This window comes from Rhipicephalus sanguineus, chromosome 2 (assembly GCF_013339695.2).
Source record: "Rhipicephalus sanguineus isolate Rsan-2018 chromosome 2, BIME_Rsan_1.4, whole genome shotgun sequence".
Taxonomy (NCBI): Eukaryota; Metazoa; Arthropoda; class Arachnida; order Ixodida; family Ixodidae; genus Rhipicephalus; species Rhipicephalus sanguineus.
Genome location: NC_051177.1, coordinates 146,095,010 through 146,114,685, shown reverse-complemented (window position 1 = coordinate 146,114,685; position 19,676 = coordinate 146,095,010). Strand labels below are relative to the sequence as shown.

Below are 19,676 nucleotides of genomic sequence, written 5' to 3'. Positions count from 1 at the left end.
AGGGATCGACTTCGACGGCGCGCCGACCATATATATACGACAAGGGGGCTGCATTTTGGACGCTACCGAGAGGCAAGTGTGGCCAGACTGTTAGGGGAGCTAGAAACTCAGTGTAGTCAAAGTATTCTTGTGATGAATTTTTTATATGTATTTTTTACTGTGAATTTTGAGTGTGGTTTAGTTTGTTCTTCGGATCGTGTTTGATAAAGTCTGTTTGCCGTGCCACTGCCGTCTCCCGTCTCTCTCAATTCCATCTACATTGCAAGGGCTCCTGAGAACACGTGAGAATGTTAAAACCGAACGTTGAGTACTGAAGTATCATTTATTGTTGAAATATTTTTCTACTATAAATGTGCTGCTATTGGCGCTCTTGTAGCTTCTTTATCATTTTTATAGCTCCCATAAATTTCTGCTCTTCATGTTTAACTGTTCAATTGAGTTACTTTACCCTCATCAGCACCCTGCACGCAAATATTTTATAATTCTTTGTATGCGAACTCTCATGAGGACATGATATCTCTTTAGTATCTATGCAATCTACGAGTAGTGAAAATAACGATGTGCAATGTCATCCCTTTCCTCTTTCTGGTTCCTGACAATAGGTGATTGAATAATCAAGCACACCTAAAATTTTGGAAGTAGACCGTAGCCACACAAAAAAAACGCCAGGCCTGCACGAAAAGCGCAGCACAGTCACAGGGAAAGCGGGAAGAGCTCAATTTCTAGAGCCCGTTGGAAACTCTCTTGTGGCTACTAATACACGTACACTAGCAACGTGCCCACTACGCCACAAATCATAATTTTTCTGAAGTTGGGAAGCACTCACCACGACATTATTCGTCATTCTGCGGAGAAGTGAGGTACCATCTGTAAGGCATTATGTGCACTTTGTTGATGCGATGGTTGATGACGATGAAGAATTATGGCTGGGCCCTTTGTAATGGGTTGGAATATTTAAACGATCCACTAGCTACGTAATTCGCATTGTGTGACGCGTGGTCGTTATTTAACTCTCCCACCACGTTTTATAACATATGTTAACGTGAAAAAGAGCAAGAGAGAGGGAATTAACTTTATTAAGACCCTGAGGAAATGGATCATGGGAGCCTTATGGGCTTCCTTGACAACCAATAGAAGTGCACTTGCGAGGAACCCACTACGCTATAAATCATCATAATTTTTGTGAAGTAGGGAGGCATCCATTATACAATTTTTCGTCATTCTGCTAAGAACCGTGGTGCCCGCTAAAGACCTGTAAGGCATTATGTGCACTTTGGTGATGCTGTGGCTGTTGACGATGAAGAATTATGGCAGAGGCCTTTGTAATGAGTAGGAAGCGTTCAACAACCCACTACTTGCGCAATTCGCATTTTTCACCTGGTTACAGAATTCGCGTTGTGTGACGCCTGGTTCTTCTACCACACTACATTACATATGTTAATGTGATTCCTTCCCGACATGAAGCCTGTATAGGGTGTTTTCGCAAAGCAGTTTAAAGCACCGGCACGGCTCTGAGGTAGAATACTGGGCTCCCGCGCAGAGGACCCAGGTTCGAATCTCCTTCCATCCCGGATGTTTTTTTTTCTTATTAGGTTTTTGTTTTCTTATTTCGCGCGATAGTGGTTACAGACACCGGCGGCGGCGGACAACTACGGCGCCAAAAACGGCCCTTGTTGTGATCTCATAACAGCTTTTGCAGTAAAAGTCAGTTCCGCAGCGAGGGCGAAGCAATGAATGCGATAGCAACAGATTGGAATGTCACTCGAAGAACGGCAAACAGCTCGAAACTTACAGTGACTGCTCCAGCACGATGGACATACAAAAAGAACACACACGACGAACGCGAACTAACAACTGTCACAGGTGCTACTCGTTTGTGTTGGACCAGGGCGCTGCGAGTGTCGACTATGCACAACCAATTAGCCCCCACTTTAACTCTTCCAGCTAGCAGCTCAATCCTTTCGCAAACGCGGCTGCTGCAGCGAGCGAAGTGTCCTCCGTTCGGTCTATAGCTTCAGCGCAAGCTTTGCGGTGAAAGAACAAGACGTACAAACTTCTCCCCTCACGCGACAATCGCGCGAGTGCGGGCAACCACGTCCGGTAGGTCGAAGAACAAGTAGGAAGCGCGCGCGTATCCCAACTCCAGCAAAACACGCGCGGGGTGACGACGTTTAAAGCACGCCCTTCGCGCCATCACGCGTGTGATAGTGAACGCGCTGAAGCACCTCCGAGCTCTGCGTACCGCCAGCAGTAAATGGTGTATATGAATAGCTCACCGTTAGCCTGTTGGATGACGCATACTGCGTGGCCGAGTTGTCTAACGCGGCGTGCTGCAGTGCTAGAGATCACAGCTTCGAATCCCCAGCTGCGCGCTTCAGAAAACTGTTATTCTGATTTTTCTTTGTGGCTTTATATATACATATACATACATACACACACACACACACATATATATATATATATATATATATATATATATATATTCTCAATCTCATCTACCAACCTAATTTAATTTTCTATCTGCCCCTCACGCGTTTGCCATCTCTTGGAATCCAGTCAGTTACCCTTATTGACCACCGGTTATCCTGCCGACGTGCTACGCGCCCGGCCCATATCCATTTCTTCTTCTTGATTTCAAATATGATATCCATAACCCCCGATTGTTCCCTGACCCACTCTGCTCTCTTCCTGTCTCTTAAGGTTACACCTATCATTTTCCTTTCCATCGCTCGCTGCGTCGTCCTCAATTTAAGTTGAACCCTCTTTGTAAGTCTCCAGGATTCTGCTCCGTACGTAAGTACCGGTAAGATGCAGCTGTTATATACCTTCCTCTTGAGGGATAGTGGTAGACTACCATTCATGATTTGATAATGCTTGCCGAATGCGCCCCATCCCATCCTTATTCTTCTAGTTATTTCACTCTCAAGGCTCGGCTCCGCGGTTACTACCTGCCCTAAGTAGACGTATTCCTTTACAACTTCCAGTGTCTCGCCACCTATCGCAAAGCGCTGATCTCTGCCAAGACTGTTCCACATTACTTTAGTTTTATGCATATTAATTTTCACACCTACTCTTCTACTTTCCGTATCCAGTTCAGTAATCATGAGCTGTAATTCGTCTCCCGCGTTACTCATCAATGCAATGTCATCAGCGAATCACAGGGTACTGAGATAGTCTCCATTAACTCTTATCCCTAATTCTTCCCAATCTAGGGCCCTGAAAACCTGCTGTAAACACGCGGTGAATAGCATTGGAGAGATCGTGTCTCCCTTCCATATATATATTATATAGAACATGATGGCGACGGCAAAAACCCACCGAGAGTGTTCATATATTGCTATCGCAATAAAAGAGGGGGGGGATAATAATGTACCCGTGCTATACATTTTGAACACATCAAATGTCATCTGAACGTCTGCACCCTTGCCTGAAATGTTATAGCTAACATGTGCCGTTCTTTTCAAGCGAAGCTTGTGTTGACTGACCTGTGTAGCTGATGATGGTGGTGTTCCCAAAACTCTCCTTACCCACAAAAAGCCCTCCTCACCCACAGTTGGTGCGCATAAAAGAAATAATAAAATGCCATAAATGTTTTTCTTTCATGTGCTCGGGTTTGAGCACCTGAAAGTCCCGCTGGTCCGAAAGCAACTACTTTACAGGGGTGGTGCCATCAAATTTCGAGACTATAACAAGCCTGTTGTGGGTTTCCTCTGTATGCAAGGACACTCCACACGAAGGGTCGGACACAGCAAACGTTTAGAATATATTTTAATTCACTTCCAAAGTGTACCTAAATGCCCATTCTCCCGATCAAAACCCATCGCTAGCGCGCCAACACTGACGTAGATCTGTAGGATGGACAACGAAAGTTGTAGTGACGTCACACCAGATCTGCTGTAGTGACGTGAGTGACCTGCGGTCCTCCGCCACCTCCGCAACGTATGTACCGGCTGTAGTGAACTAGAATATATTCTAGTTCACTATAGTACCGGCAAAGCATCGGTTGCTACATCACTCGCCGAGTTTCGATCGTTTTCTGGCTAAGTGCGTCACAGCATTGTGTGGTCACGTGAGCACGCCTCCTACACTTCTACGTCACTGCCCAACCTCGGCGCCCAGAAACCGAAACCGAAAGTTGTCCACATCAAAAGGCGATATTAAATTATTTAGCTAGAATACACGAATCTTGGTGCGTGCATCGTTCTTCCTGGAGCTATAGGAAACGCTTACAGCAAAGAACACGCAAGCCACAAACATGGTGGCACCACCCCTTTAAGCATTGCCACGCGCCCATACTTGCCTAACATTGTGAACTAAACTGAAGCATATGAATGTGTTCTACCGCTGAACAACGCGTAAGGTCAATATTAGGAATCCCACATTTCAGGCAAAATTTCCACCTCGATGATGATGATGATGATGACGAAAACATTGCGTTATTGAAGTGCAAAGCAAACGGGGATGGTCCCTATTCCGGGAGTCTTATGACAACCTCCGCGATAGCGGGCGAAGTGCGACAGCCTCTTCTCCTGTGAAGTGCACCGGAAAAAATTGAATTCTTAACCCTGCAAGGGGGTTTATTGACGACGTCTGGTAGCAGGCAGACCGCAGGTCCAGCGAGAAACAAGCAGGCTCTGCAACCACAGCTCGCGATCAGCGCTCGCGCCTTTGCACCAAGAGATGATCGCACTGGTGAATGCCTCGCTCTTTCACCGCTACAATACCCCGGCAATGAAGAGGAGCCATCCTGGCGACTCAAGGTGACGAGAGGACAGGAGGGTCGTAACAGGGCTTGAGGCGACTGACGTGGACCGTCTCACGACCAAGACGGCGCTTGTCCGTGGACGGCTGGACCGGCTCAATCACATAGGTGATAGGAGAGGGGCACTGGATGACGCGGTAAAGGCCGGTATACTTCGGTGCAGACTTGGGAGTCAGGCCAGGACAGTGAAAAGGCAGTCGAAGCCACACGAGAGAGCCGACGGGGAAAGTGTGCGGGGCCACATCACGGTCATGGCGATCTTTTTGGAGGGCTTGATTATCCGCCGTGAATGAGCGTGCGAGCTGACGACACTCTTCAGCATATTCGGCCATTTCGGAAACTGGGCTGAATTCTGAGGCATCGGGATTGTACGGCAGTATTGTGTCAAGGGTGCTGCATGGCTCGCGGCCAAACAAAAGAAAGAATGGGGAAAAGCCTGTTGTGGATTGCGTCGCAGTACTGTATGCGTACGTCACGAAAGGGAGAATGACATCCCAATTGGAGTGGTCCGAATCAATATTGAAAGACGGCAGCAATGTCGGGGACTCGACGCCTTTTATTCAGCAGGGCCGCCCGACCAATTCTACGAACGAGGAAGACGCTCCAAGTGATGATGATTATATACAGGTGAAGAAGATGAAGGACGAATGCTGTGAATATTGTGCTCACACTAATTTCTCCCTCGCGCGGAAGCGGCCAACCTGGCCGCTGTTTATGGCGATGCCGTACGTCGTAGGAATGGTTTTAAGCGTGACACATGAACAACCTCCGTGCCACGGCAACGACCATCGGAAGGCATGATAACGGGAGTTACCCGATAGTTCACGGGAGAAGTTTGCTCGACAACAGCGTAGGGGCCAATAAAACGTGACTGAAATTTATCACATAGGCCAGGAACTCGCGTTGGGGTCCACAGCAATACTTCGTCTCCGGGACTGAACTGAACGATGCGGTGAACGTCATCGTAGCGAGTCTTGCGCTCCTGTTGACTTGCCTCGGTATTGAGGCGGGCGTGGTGGCGACAAGTGGCCAGGCGAGAGATTAAGTGCGCACTCGACGACGCCGACGAGTCCACGGGGACATCAAAAAAGGAGACGTCGAGGGGAGATGTCGGTTGACGGCCATAAACAAGAAAGAAGGGTGAATAGCCCGTGGTGCGCTGCGTTGCGGTATTGTACGCAAAGGTCACGAATGGCAGGATGGTGTCCCAGTTGGTGTGGTCGGCATTAATATACGTGGAGATCATATCCGACAGAGTTCGATGAAAGCGCTCTGTGAGGCCATTAGTCTGGGGATGGTAGCCGGAAGTCGTCTTATGGATGGTATTACATGCGCCGAGAACGTCTTCGAGTAGTTTCGAGAGAAACGCCTTGCCGCGGTCACTCAAAAGGACGCGCGGCGCGCCATGTCGCAAAAGATGGCTTCCAGGAAGAAAGTGGCGATGTCCTCCGCTGATCCTGAAGGGAGGGCAGCTGTTTCGGCGTACCTGGTCAAGTGGTCGACTGCAGTGACAATCCATCGCTTGCCGGTGGCTGATATTGGCAGTGGTCCGTAGAGGTCGATGCCAATGACTTCAAATGGAGCGTCAGGACATGGAAGAGGTTGTAGGAGTCCGGCTGGAGATGAAGTGGGTCGTTTGCGGCGCTGGCAGAGCGAGCATGAAGCAACATATCGTGCTACGCAGGTGGAGAGTCCAGGCCAGGCGAAACGACTGCGAATTCGTTCATATGTTTTGTGAAAGCCGAGATGGCCAGCCTTGGGGTCGTCGTGAAATGCTTCTAATATCTGTGCTCTGAGTGAACGAGGAGCGACGGGAACCCAACGCTGTCCTTCAGGATGGAATACAAAGCGGTAGAGGATTGAGTTTTCTATCTTGAAGTTCTGCAACTGGCGACGGGCGCGGGCGTTGGGAGGACGAGACGAGCCGTGAAGGCGTTGCATAATGGAGTGGCAGTAAGCGTCGCTGCGTTGACGAGACGCGAACGTCTCGTTGCGGAATGAAGGAAGCACATTCAGAGCGGCGAGCGAATGGACTGAAGAAGACGCGTTGACTGGGTCGCTCACGGATGACGACAGGCCGGGTATGTTTGACGACGGAGGTAATGGACAACGGCTAAGGGCATCTGCATCATTGTGTTTCTTGCCAGATTTGTACGTAACGTCGAAGTCGTATTCTTGAAGACGAAGTATCCAGCGACCGAGACGTCCAGACAAATTCTTTAACGTCGACAACCAGCACAAAGCATGGTGGTCAGTCACGACGGTAAAGTGACGGCCGTGGAGGTAAGGTCGAAATTTCTGAATGGCCCAGACAACGGCGAGACACTCCTGCTCAGTGATGGTGTAGTTTTTCTCGGCTGATGTGAGGGTACGACTTGCGTATGCGATCACGCGTTCGCCAGAACGCTCATGTCGTTGCAATAGAACAGCGCCGAGTCCATGACCGCTGGCGTCAGTATGGAGGAGAGTGGGTGCGGTGTCATCGAAGTGACAAAGCACTGGCTCTGACGTGAGGGCACCTTTCAAGGTGTCAAAAGCCATTTGGCACTCGTCCGACCATACGTATGACGTTCCCGAAGAAAGGAGTTGGTGAAGCGGTGCGGCAATGGTGGCGAAGTCGCGTATAAAGCGCCGGAAGTAAGAGGCGAGGCCAAGAAAGCTGCGGAGCTCTTTGGAGCGATGAGGCGTCGGGAAGCGAAGAACAGCGGCAATCTTGTCGGGATCAGGCCGAATGCCGTCTTTGCTGACGAGGTGTCCCAATACCTTAATACTTTTGCTTGCAAAGCGGCACTTTTTGGTATTCAGCTGGAGACCAGCAGCTGCGAGGCATGCCAGAACTTCGTCTAGGCGCTGCAGGTGTTGTTCGAATGTGGAAGAAAATATCACTATGTCGTCGAGGTAACATAAGCACGTCTTCCACTTAAGGCCCCGCAGTACAGTGTCCATCATTCGTTCAAAAGTTGCTGGCGCATTGCAGAGGCCGAAAGGCATGACGTTGAATTCGTAAAGTCCGTCGGGTGTGGCAAGGCAGTTTTTTCCTTGTCGTCCTCGTGCATGGGAATTTGCCAGTAACCCGAGCGTAGGTCAAGGCTGGAAAAATATTCCGCTCCTTGCAAGGAATCTAAAGCATCATCAATGCGAGGCAGGGGATATACATCTTTTCTGGTTATTTTGTTCAAGGCACGGTAGTCAACGCAGAATCGCACCGAGCCGTCTTTCTTGCGCACAAGAACGACAGGAGACGACCAAGGGCTGGCGGAGGGGCGGATGATATTTTGCTTGAGCATATCGGCAACGTGCTTGTCGATGATCTCGCGTTCGCTAGAAGAGACACGGTAGGGTCGGCGGCGGACAATAGAAGTTCCATCGGTGTGTATACGATGGGCTGCCGCCGATGTCTGCCCTAGAATAGGGGAGTGTACGTCGAAGGAAGAGATATGCTTCGACAACAACGCCAGTAGTTCGTCTGCTTGCGGCGGAGTCAAATCCGTGCTTATTGAATTGGCGAGAGTCGTAGCAAGAGTAGCATCCGTTGGTGAGCGTGGTTCCGCCCCACTAGTATTCGCAGCCACTACAGAGACAGGTTGTGTGTCCACGCCGCAAACTACAACAGCGCCTTCAGGAAGCAGAATCGGCTCATTTGTGACATTGAGTACAGCGAGGAAGGCGGTGCCATTGGTGAAGCGAACAAGACTCGATGCCAGTGCAATTCCTTTGGATATATAACGGGCTGATGGAGCGACTAGAACGTCACCGTGGTCAATGAAGTCTGAAGCAACCATAAGAACATGTTCGTGGCCAGGTGGCACCACGGAATCTTTGACGGTTCGTAGGCGATGGCGTGACCAATCTTCCGCGTCGGTAGCATCAGTCTCTTGCATATGTACGAGGCGTTGTCGACAAGAGATGGAAGCGGCAGCCTCAGAAAGAAAGTCCCATCCCAAAATAAGCATATAAGCGCAGGAGGTCAACACGGCGAACTGAATATGGTGCTTGATCCCTTCAATGAAAACTCGAACGGTGCACTGTGCTGATGGCCGTATCGTAAAGTCATTTGCGCTACGTAAGGGAGTGCCATTATAAGGTGTAGTAACCTTGCGGAGACGACGACACAAATCAGCATGAATTACAGAAATAGCGGCCCCCGTGTCCACCAATGCTTGAATAGGCACCCTTCAGCATACACTAATAACAAATTGGCCGGGCCCTCTGGAGGTGTTGGTGTTTGTCCGAGCGATGCAGCTTTCCCTCCAAAAACTGCACCAGCTAGTTTTCCGAGCGGTATTCAGAGATAGGGACGACCGGTCGTAGAGGTGATGTTGAGCGTCGCAGAGGGGACGGGGACCGGTGACGTCCTGATCGGTAGTTTCGAGGTGCGTCGGCTGAAGAAGACGGGGAGAGGGAACGTGTTGAAGGACGGCGCTGGTACTGGTTAGGAGGGGACGTCGAATCTCTTTCGTATACGTCGTAGCCGCGGCGTTCGTCCTGCTGGCGTTTGCGACAATATCGGGAAATATGGCCTCGAATGCCACAATAATAACATATCGGGCGAGACGAGCGCCAGGGGGCGTAGAAGGCAGGAGTAGGTGGGACAGGTGGACGTGGCGCAAATGCTGCTAAGTTGGTCTGAGCAGGAACAGGATGCACGCTTTGAGCCAAGGAAGGTTGCATGGCAGCGATTTGCGCATATGTCGGGGGCGGAGGTGGTGGCGTCTGAATGTCAGACGTGAGAGCGCAAGCCATGGAGGACAGCTCCTCTTTGATGATGTCGCGCAGACCAGTAGACAAAGAGCGAGGCTGTGGGGCTGGCGGACATGACAGTCCTTGCGCTTGAAGCTCCTCGCGAATCAGAGTGCGAATCAACGTACGCAAATCCGCATCCGAGGAAGGCCGAATGTCACAGGCGTCGGGTTGCAATCGGATAGCTTGTAGTTCATCGAGATGTTGGCAAGTCGTGATGACATCCTCGACGGTGCTGGGGTTTTTGACGGCCAGAGCGTTGAACGCGACGTGGCCTATCCCTTTGAGGACGTGTCGAACCCGATCAGCCTCTGTCATAGCCGAGTCCACGCGACGGCAAAGGGCAATGACGTCCTCGATGTACGAGGTGTACGTCTCTCCTGGATGTTGTACGCGGCCGTCGAGCTTCCTTTTCGAGACTTCAGAATGGATGTTTGGGGTCCCGAAAATCCTCCGAATTGTTGAGCGAAGGTAGGCCAGTCAGGGAAGCTGCCCTCGTGGTTAAAAAACCACGTTTTTGCTACGTCGGACAGATAGAAGGCGACGTGACGAAGTTTTTTGAGGTGCGTCCCATTGGTTGTACACACTGGTCATGTCATATTCTTTTAGCCATACTTCGACATCGTCGCGTGGGAGACCGGAGAAGATGGGTGGGTCCCGCTGCCGGGCGGTGACGGTCCATGCGGGGGCGGGTGGTTGGACGGGGTTCGCGGATGGTCCAGGCAGCGTGTCTTGGGCCATGACAGCGGGTACGCTGAGCAAACGACGACCGGAACGAAGCTCCAGGGAACTCGACGTTGTAGAGGACGTGAGGATCAAAAGCAGCCTCCACCACTTTGAAAGACGGCAGCAATGTCGGGGACTCGACGCCTTTTATTCAGCAGGGCCGCCCGACCAATTCTACGAACGAGGAAGACGCTCCAAGTGATGATGATTATATACAGGTGAAGAAGATGAAGGACGAATGCTGTGAATATTGTGCTCACAATATACATAGTAATCATGTCTCCCAGTGTGCGGTTGAAACGTTCCGTTAGGCCGTTCGTCTGAGGGTGGTAGGCCGTTGATGTGCGGTGCACTGTACGGCATGAGTGAAGAAGCTGTTGTAGAACTTCATACAAAAACACGCGACCTCTGTCACTCAGTAGCTCCCGTGGTGCCCCATGACGAAGAACGAACCGATGCAAGATGAAGGTGGCAACGTCAAGAGCACCAGCCGAAGGTAGCGCTGCCGTTTCGGCGTATCTTGTCAGATGGTCGGCAGCTACAATCACCCATCGATTACCAGCAACAGAGCACGGAAGTGGGCCGTATAGGTCAATCCCAACACGGTCAAATGGGCGTGCAGGACATGGTAGAGGCTGCAGTTGACCTGGTGAATGAGGAAATGTCTTACGCTGTTGACACATGAAACATGAGCGAATGTATTTTCGCACAAATGTGTACATACCCCGCCAGTAGTAACGTTGGCGGATCCGCTCATACGTTTTTAGCGCACCAGCGTGTGCATGTTGCGGTTCAGCGTGAAAATATGCGCAGACATCAGACCGCATATGGCGGGGTATGACGAGCAGCCATTTACGACCCGCCACTTGATAATTGCGACGGTATAGTAGGGCATCCCGTATTGCGAAATGCGTTGCCTGGCGGCGAAGAGCTCGCGGGTATCCGGAAGTTGAGGAGTCGGAGAGCATATTCAAGAGAGAGACAATCCAAGGGTCCTTCCGCTGTTCAGATGGCATGTCGGTGACGCTAACAGCGGCGAGGGGGAAGTCAATGGTTGAGCTCTCCTTTTCATCGGATTTCACGGGTGATCGTGAGAGAGCATCTGCATCAGAATGCTTTCGCCCCGATCGGTAGATGACGCGAATGTCGAACTCTTGTAAGCGAAATGCCCAACGTCCAAGCCGACCAGAAGGATCTTTTAGCGACGCCAACCAACAGAGTGCGTGATGGTCAGTCACCACGTCGAAAGTTTGGCCGTACAAATAGGGGCGAAACTTGTTTAACGCCCACACAATCGCGAGGCACTCCTTTTCGGTCACAGAGTAGTTGACTTCCGGCTTAGTGAGGGCACGGCTCGCATAGGCGACCACATACTCCGTAAAACCAGGTTTGCGTTGCGCGAGTACTGCACCAAGGCCAACGCCACTGGCGTCTTGTGTACCTCGATTGGCGCAGTTGGGTCGTAATGGCGCAGGACGGGCGGCGAAGTAAGTAGTTGGCGCAGAGTAGTGAAGGATTCGTCACAGGCTTGTGTCCAATTCGAAAGATCCGCCGGGCCAGCAAGGAGTTTGGTGAGCGGGGCGATGATGGAAGCGAAGTTCCGGACAAAGCGACGAAAATATGAGCACAGGCCCACGAAGCTCCGTAGTTCTTTAACTGTAGTCGGCTTGGGAAATTCAGCAACAGCGCGAAGTTTGTCAGGGTCGGGGAGGATGCCGTCTTTTGAAACGACATGACCAAGTATGGTGAGTTGCCGAGCCCCGAAGTGGCATTTCTTCAGGTTAAGCTGAAGGTTTGCGTTGGTAAGGCACTGGAGAATCTTGCGCAGACGAGTGAGATGCGAGGTGAAATCGGGTGAAAAAACGACAACGTCGTCAAGATAGCACAAGCATATCTTCCATTTAAGACCGCGTAAAATGCTGTTCATCATTCGCTCGAACGTTGCGGGCGCATTACAAAGTCCGAAAGGCATTACTGTAAATTCGTAGAGGCCATCCGGTGTGACGAACGCTGTTTTCGGGCGATCAGACTCGGCCATTGGGACCTGCCAATTCGCAATGCCCATAGACTGTCGCGCCGCCAAGCGGAATTCAGGAGCGTCCTCTCGAGGAGGGTTAGTAGACGACAAAATGGCAGCACTACGCAGTCGCTCCCTTGTTCGGCTGTGCTAACTTCAGTGCTAACGCGTTGGCAAGGAAGGAACACTACGACTTGGCATGTTCCCTGCATCAGTGAACAAACCGGGCCCTCCGTGACACGAGAAATCTGATTCGTTCTTGCGAGGCGCGAAGTTTTCGTGAAAATACCTGGCGACTCGCGCTTTCAATGCTAGACCACAGCGTACGCCTACTATCAGCTTCGCGAGGCTTTCTGTAGCCACGTAGGTTAGTTAAATGTTATCGTCTGACATATTCAGTTGAAGCTCACCCTGTTTTACTTGTATATAGCATTGGTCAGTGTTTCTTGTGGTGCATGAATCCCATAACACTGTACGCGGGAGGTCGCGCCGGCTCGCGATGTGCTCTTGTAAAACTGAGCGATCTCAAGTTGTCGATACATTAAGATATGCCTCTATCCTTTGTCAGCAAAGCGGTGTTACTAATCGTGCGAGCGACGTTTCAATCATTCGAGGACGCGTCTGCTCCACGCCTTTCGTGGAGCGAACGCTTTCCACGCCGTCCTTCGCCAGTGTGTTGGTTTCATAGCCAGCGCTGCGCCGCTTGTTTTTGTACGTTTGTTGATAGGTGGCAGCACACTGCAAGCGATTTGCTCGTTGACCGATCTGAGAGCGAAATGTTCTCCGCGCCCAGACGTCTCTAATTGTAAACGTGGTGGTGCGGAGTGGTCGAAGTTGTTCGGCGGAGGAAATTCTTCAGATTGCTTTCAGCAGTGATGTTGAAAGAAACCATCTTGACGACGAGGATTTTTCACTGGGCGTAGAAGACTGTGAAGGCACCGAGAGTGACAGCGACGGTGAACGATCAGCTGTTAACTCACGAGGAGCGAGTTGCACTTCACGTCCCCTCGTGCGTTAATGTTCTTTCACGCTCGTAAGTCACTTTGATTGTATTTAATGTATAATATCTTTGAGCGAGATCAAAATAAAAGCATAGTTCCTCTTGTGCATTGCATGTATCAATTGTGGATATTATGGAGCGCCGCATGCCGCCAACACGCTCGAGCTCGACCAGAGAAGCGAAATGGTTAGAGAGTTGGAACGTGCAGTCACAGCCACAATCCACGCCTCTCGGCTAACTTCTTCGACGTTGCGAAAAGGATACGTGTGCATTCTTTTCGATATTCGTGTTTCGATCGTGCTGATCGAGCCTGCAACATGCGAGTGAAGTGAATTGCACACGGCTAGAGTCTCAGCATGGCTGTGACACAAGCGCTACTGAATGGGAAGTTAAATGCTTGTGTTCCGTTGAAGACGTAACTCCGCGTTCCCGACTGCACAAGTAATGACGACGGCGTATTATGTTTGCAAACCATCACCACGTTAAACGTACGGTCCCGTGCAGCAGCGACGGCGCTACTCGCTGGCGGCCTACTACTGCGGCAAATCCGTAAGACAGGCTCGGTACAACGTATCTATAAACGTTGGCTCGGTACGTACTACCTCGGAGTGCCGTTCTGCTCATACGTCAATTTTTGTTCATGCAGTTTTATGTAGCACACACAGGATTTCGCAAAGCATCGTTACGCACGGTAACGGAGCTGAAATATGACCTTTCACACCACAGCAAATAATTAGGTGGCGAGTACTTAGTCTTAGTCTCATAGTAGCTTAGTCTCATATCCAATTCAGCACAGCTCATGACTTCATCCGGTGAAAGTAGCAACGGCCGTACGTCCGCACGCACTATCTGTTCCTATGCTAACAAACGGGTTGACCCTCCTCCTGGCGCCATCTTGAAAAGCACGGCGCGCCACCTATAGTTCGTGGGCATTGCGAATAACCCGAACGCAGGTCTAGCGAAGAAAAGAATTCGGCACCTTGGAGACAATCGAGGGCGTCGTCTATGCGGGGAAGAGGGTAAACATCTTTCCTCGTAATTTTGTTCAGGCGCCTGTAGTCCACGCAGAATCGGATGGAACCATCTTTCTTCTTGACGAGTACAACTGGGGAAGACCACGGACTACAAGAAGGCTTGATGACTCCGCGCTGTAGCATGTCGTCAACTTGCTCTGTAATGACACGACGCTCCGCTGATGACACACGATAGGGGCGCTGGCGCAAAGGAGTATTGTCCCCGGTGTCAATTGTGTGAACAACGGTATTTGTTCGACCTAGCGCCGCTTGGGGGAAGTCAAACGAACGTCTGAACTCATGCAGCAGGGCAAGAAGCTGCTCTCGTTGAGCCGGAGCGAGATGGCTGTCGATGGAACGGTGAAATGCATCTGAGGACACGCTGTCCGACGCAAGGTGAGGAACCAACGCGTTCAGTTCCGGATTCAACTTGGTGTCGTAGAGATCAAGAGGCACGATAACGCCTTCATCGATAGGCTGAATGTGGCCGAGCGTCTCGTTGCGGCGCAAATTGAGAGGACACGAGTTGGGATTAGAAATAAATATCCCGGTGGTGTCTTGACGAAGCGCCAGAACGGCGAATGGCAGCGACGTGTGGTGGCGGCTACCGAAGATGTCAGATGGCGTGAACAAAACAGTTACGTCAGAAAGGGAAGCGCAGTAGGCATGAACAAATACGGCGCTGAAAGGAGGGAGGTCAATGTCCGTCGCGACGACAAGGTTGGTCACAGCAGATACGGTCACATCGACAGAAGGCGCTTCACAAAACGCAGATAGTTCCACTTCGGCCCGAGCGCAATCGACAACGGCGTGATGGCGTAATAAGAAATCCCATCCTAGAATGATATCGTGGGAACATGAAGCCAGCACGAGAAATTCAATGGTGTACAACACGTCCCGAATTACCACTTTGGCTGTACATGCCGCAACGGGCTCAATTTTTTGTGCGCTCGCAGTGCTGAGGGAAACCACGGGAGAAAGCGTCGTTACTTTACGAATAGAGCGGCAGAGTCTTTGACTGATCACGGATATTGCGGCACCAGTATCGATGAGCGCAAGTGCTCGTACACCTTCGACAGTTACATCAATAAGATTGGCGGGGGCAGGCGAGGACTTACACGAATAGACGATGACGCAGCTCGTGCCTCCGGAGCTGCGGCAGTCAGTTTTCCGTCTCAGTGGGGGTGGGTCGTCGACGCATAGGGGACACAGAACGACGACGTGGTGAAGGGGAAGCAGAGCGTCGAGAAGTAAAGGTTTGGGTATCGGGAGCAGCTTGCACGTCGCGTTCGTAAACTTCAGGTGGCGTGTGAGGCGCGCGGTATGGCGGCCGAAACGAGTAGTCGTGATATCTTGATGCCTCCGGGTTCACCGCGAAGCGCCGACGACATAGGCGTGCAACATGACCTGGAATCCCGCAAGCGTAGCAGATGGGCCGGTTGTCAGCAGTGCGCCAGGGATTTCCGTAGTGCTGCGATGTAGCAGAAAATGGCATGGTGGACGGTCGCACAGGTTGTGGGGGCGATACCGGCAGACGACGCGGCGGCCTTGCTGCGGCAGCTGCATAAGTCAGTGGTGCGGCGACAGGTGTCGGTGGAGAGGCGGACGGCAACGGCAACGCCTCGGAGACCTGCTCTTGAATAGCCTGTCTGATAGTCGGCGATAGGCAGTTCGTGGGCATTTCGGTGGTCGGCAAATACGACAGGCACGAGAGCTGTCGAGCCACCTCTTCGCGTACATATTCTTTTATCTGCGCCAACAGGGTGTTATCACCACCGACGGTCAAGGCGGCGAGGGAGTCGTCTACTGTCATAGACCTCCGAACTGAGACGCGTTGCTTACGAAGTTCTTCGAAGCTCTGGCACAAGGTCACAAGCTCGGACACGGTACGTGGGTCCTTCGCTAGCAACATTTGAAAAGCATCATCGTCGATGCCTTTCAATATATGTCGGATCTTGTCTTGTTCAGTCATCTCAGGGTTCAGGCGCTTGCATAGATCGATGACATCTTCGATGTAGCTGGTGAAGTTTTCGCCCTGCTTTTGCGCACGTCCGCGTAGGCGCTGCTCGGCGCGGAGCTTGCGTACTGCGGGGCGACCAAACACAGCTGCCAAGATGGTCTTGAAAGCGGCCCACGTGGAAAATTCCGAATTGTGATTGTGGAACCACAGGCTGGCGACGTCTTTGAGGTAGAATGGGACATACTCCAATTTCGAGGGGTCGTCCTACTTGTTGGCGGCGCTCACCTTTTCAAATAACAGCAGCCAATCTTCCACATCTTGGTCCTCGGTGCCGTTGAAGAAGGGAGGATCGCGTTGGCGCAGGGTGGTAGGCACGATGACCAGCGGCGACTGGGCCGTGCCTTGTTGGGCGGTGCCTTGCTCGGTGGTCTGATCAGGCATTGTCGGCGCAGTGGGCAGCTTCCGGCTTCGAAGTTCCAGATTTAACTACCCAGCACCTCCACCACTTTGCAAGGGGGTTTATTGACGACGTCTGGTAGCAGGCAGACCGCAGGTCCAGCGAGAAACAAGCAGGCTCTGCAACCACAGCTCGCGATCAGCGCTCGCGCCTTTGCACCAAGAGATGATCCCACTGATGAATGCCTCGCTCTTTCACCGCTACAACCCGCGTTTCCATGATTGCGCGATGGTGCTTTCTTTGGGCCGTTCTACAGGCTGACGTATGCTGGAAATACCATTAAAGACACCATGCCGATTCAGACTGAAAACAAGAACTTATAAAGAAAGAAAGAAAGAAAGAAAGAGCAGTAGGTCAGGCACGCCCACACCAAGCTTCACTTGCCCCCATTTTACCGACAGGGGAAGGGCACCTGTTTTTTTTTGTTTTTTTTTTGTCATGAAGTACATATTGAACACTCGCGAAGTCAACTGCGATTCGCCTATGTAAGTGGCGTTTGTGTCGAACGATTGTGCTGCGATGGAGGCTGATTCCTTGCGCCATCGCACGAGTTCTCGAGCGAACGTACGGAGTATATATCTTCTACCCGATAATTTCCAGCCATTTGATAAAAATTGCTCTCCTTGAGGCAGGTCATGACTGTTATCAAGGTTCAGGTAAGACATTTTATCACTTATCCACACGCGCCGTGGACAAGTGATACATTCGTTCTAGGCTATGCTCGACGCCTCACGAGGTATCAGTCACGCTCACAGCTGTATCGTTCAACGAAAAGATGTTACGCGTATCTGGTGACGTGTTGTTGGCTTGTTTCGATACTGTCAGTCATAATGAAACATCATGTTAACAGATCTTTTAAAAATCATTTACAAGCATCTCAGCAGATCATACGTTTTAGTTATGAACGTGCATTCGATACACGAAGTCATATAGTGCATTTTTTTTAATATTCGGTCGACATTGAACAGTTTCATTGGTGCGAAACACACACACAAAAAAAAACACCCAGAATTACGAATTCGAATTGAAGTTTGTCTCTGTGGAATAACCATGCGCGATTTCAAAATTTAGTTGTTCCAGCACCACTGCTAAGAAATTAAGTACTCGCCATTGGCGTAGCCAGGGTGGCGGAGTTGAGGGGGGGGGGTGTTCAACTCCTTTCGAGAATTTTCAATTTTGCAATACACGTACACATACAACGCACGCACGATCGCGCATAAAATATGGTTAAACGTCAAACCTCCCCAACCCCCCCCCCCCAAAAAAAAAATGCAAATTCTGGCTACGCCCACGGTACTCACCGAGAGACAACCCTGTTCCTTCCGTTGCACTTATATCGAACCGCTTTGAATGCGTACGCCTTTAACGTATGAGTCACGCCAAAATCCAAAAGGCCGTAATCTCACACCCACTTTCACAACAGTAAACTGCCGGATGAGCCTGACGTTTCTCCAAGAAACTTCAATATACACGACAGACAAATTCTTTACCGCAAGCTGAATGCAGTCAATCATCCCTAAACAATGTATTTATCTTTCTGACGTGTTGTTTTTTTTCTAAAGCAGAACCTCGACATAATACCGGTCTAGACGGCCTTGTGTATTGAAGCTTCACATGCGGTTCTAAAACCTTATACCAGATGTCTATTCAATAATTTAATTGCTAGGTAGGGGGGCGAGGGGTTGTAATGAATATACACCTAAAACAGCGGCTTCGCGCATGGCTGACGCAAAGCCACACACAACGAAAGCCTGAAAGAGCACCTGTAATTTTAGGAGACGAGCGAAAGTTTCCCCGATGTAGCAGCAACCATGTAACAATCAAATGTTGGCTATAAGTAAATTTAGCTACACCGCTGAAAATAAGTTTCAGCATAGGTTAGCACGCTCAACAGCCCACTAATCGCAATGCTTCCAACGGCCTGCGACGGTCACGCAGATCACGAGTGGCGGTGCAGCGTACGCGCGCGATTAATATATTACGCAACGACGCGCAGGCGCATTTGCTAATCTTAATCGGTAACTTCCGATAACTCACCCTGATGGAGGAACGGTAGCAGAAGCACTAGAAAGGGCAGCGCGGCTGTATTTGACCGGCACATCGCTACGAGAACCAGGGTTTTCACAAGTGCGGTCGAAGGGCGAACACGGCCGCTGCCCGGAACAACTCCAACGGCGCTTATCACCTACGACAACGCTTGCGGTGACGTCACGGTTCGACGATAAGAGTGACGGGGTATATAAAGACGGACAAACCTCACTCACACTGAAAGCAAACCCCGAGCTCTTCAGTAATGGGCATCGGCATACTCGTTGACTCTGTCAGTTCGCTTATCGCGCAGTAAAGCGCTTTGGTGCCTTGGCAACGCAGAAGCGACGTCGTTTTCGACGTGAAGATACAGGCGTCATTTTACGTTATCGGCCGCACACCTCTTCAAGACTAAGGCGCCGATCCCGTGCGCATTTCTACAAACGTTGAAGAAGCACATTGGCAGGCATTTTCACAAAGGAACATCGGTAAGACCTCTTTAGTAGACAAAATGTATGATTGAATGAAGGACAAAGGCCGAGGTAGAGATATCAATACTCGGACATTGAACTGTGGTGCTTATCTACCGAAGGAAAAAAACAAAACAGGGAAGTAAAACTGTTCTCTCAGCAGCGTCAACAATAGAACCAAAAGTCAGTTTTGCCGCAAGGGCGAAGCAATGAATGCGATAACAACGAAATGGAATGTTTACGAAGTAAGGCTAGCAGCTCACTCCTTTAGCATCCCACTTGGCGCAACTCAAAAAGCCTCTTGCGTAACAAAAAAATTACAGCATATCCACGGGTGAATGATGAAGAGCTTGGGCGAAGCTCCTGAAGCAATCATGGTCTCGGGATTCGCTTCTCGTTGAGCCCGTTTCGCAGCGGCGTCCTTGGCGCGCACCGTCACGGGATCCGCCTGGCTGCCGCCATGCGAGCGCCCGCTGCTGCGCATCGTCCATGCTCCGCCAACG

The 19,676-nt window shown here is 50.8% G+C and overlaps 1 protein-coding gene across 1 annotated transcript in view; it reads right to left on the bottom strand.

The window, feature by feature from the left end:
* The window catches only part of LOC119383770 (uncharacterized), a 41,837-nt gene extending 22,959 nt beyond the window's left edge, over nucleotides 1-18,878 (bottom strand). The window contains exon 1 of the mRNA XM_037652069.2: nucleotides 18,713-18,878. Within this exon, the coding sequence (XP_037507997.1) occupies nucleotides 18,713-18,776 (64 nt within the window). The 5' untranslated portion in view covers nucleotides 18,777-18,878. The remainder of the gene's footprint in view (nucleotides 1-18,712) is intronic.
* Nucleotides 18,879-19,676: the final 798 nt, after the last annotated feature.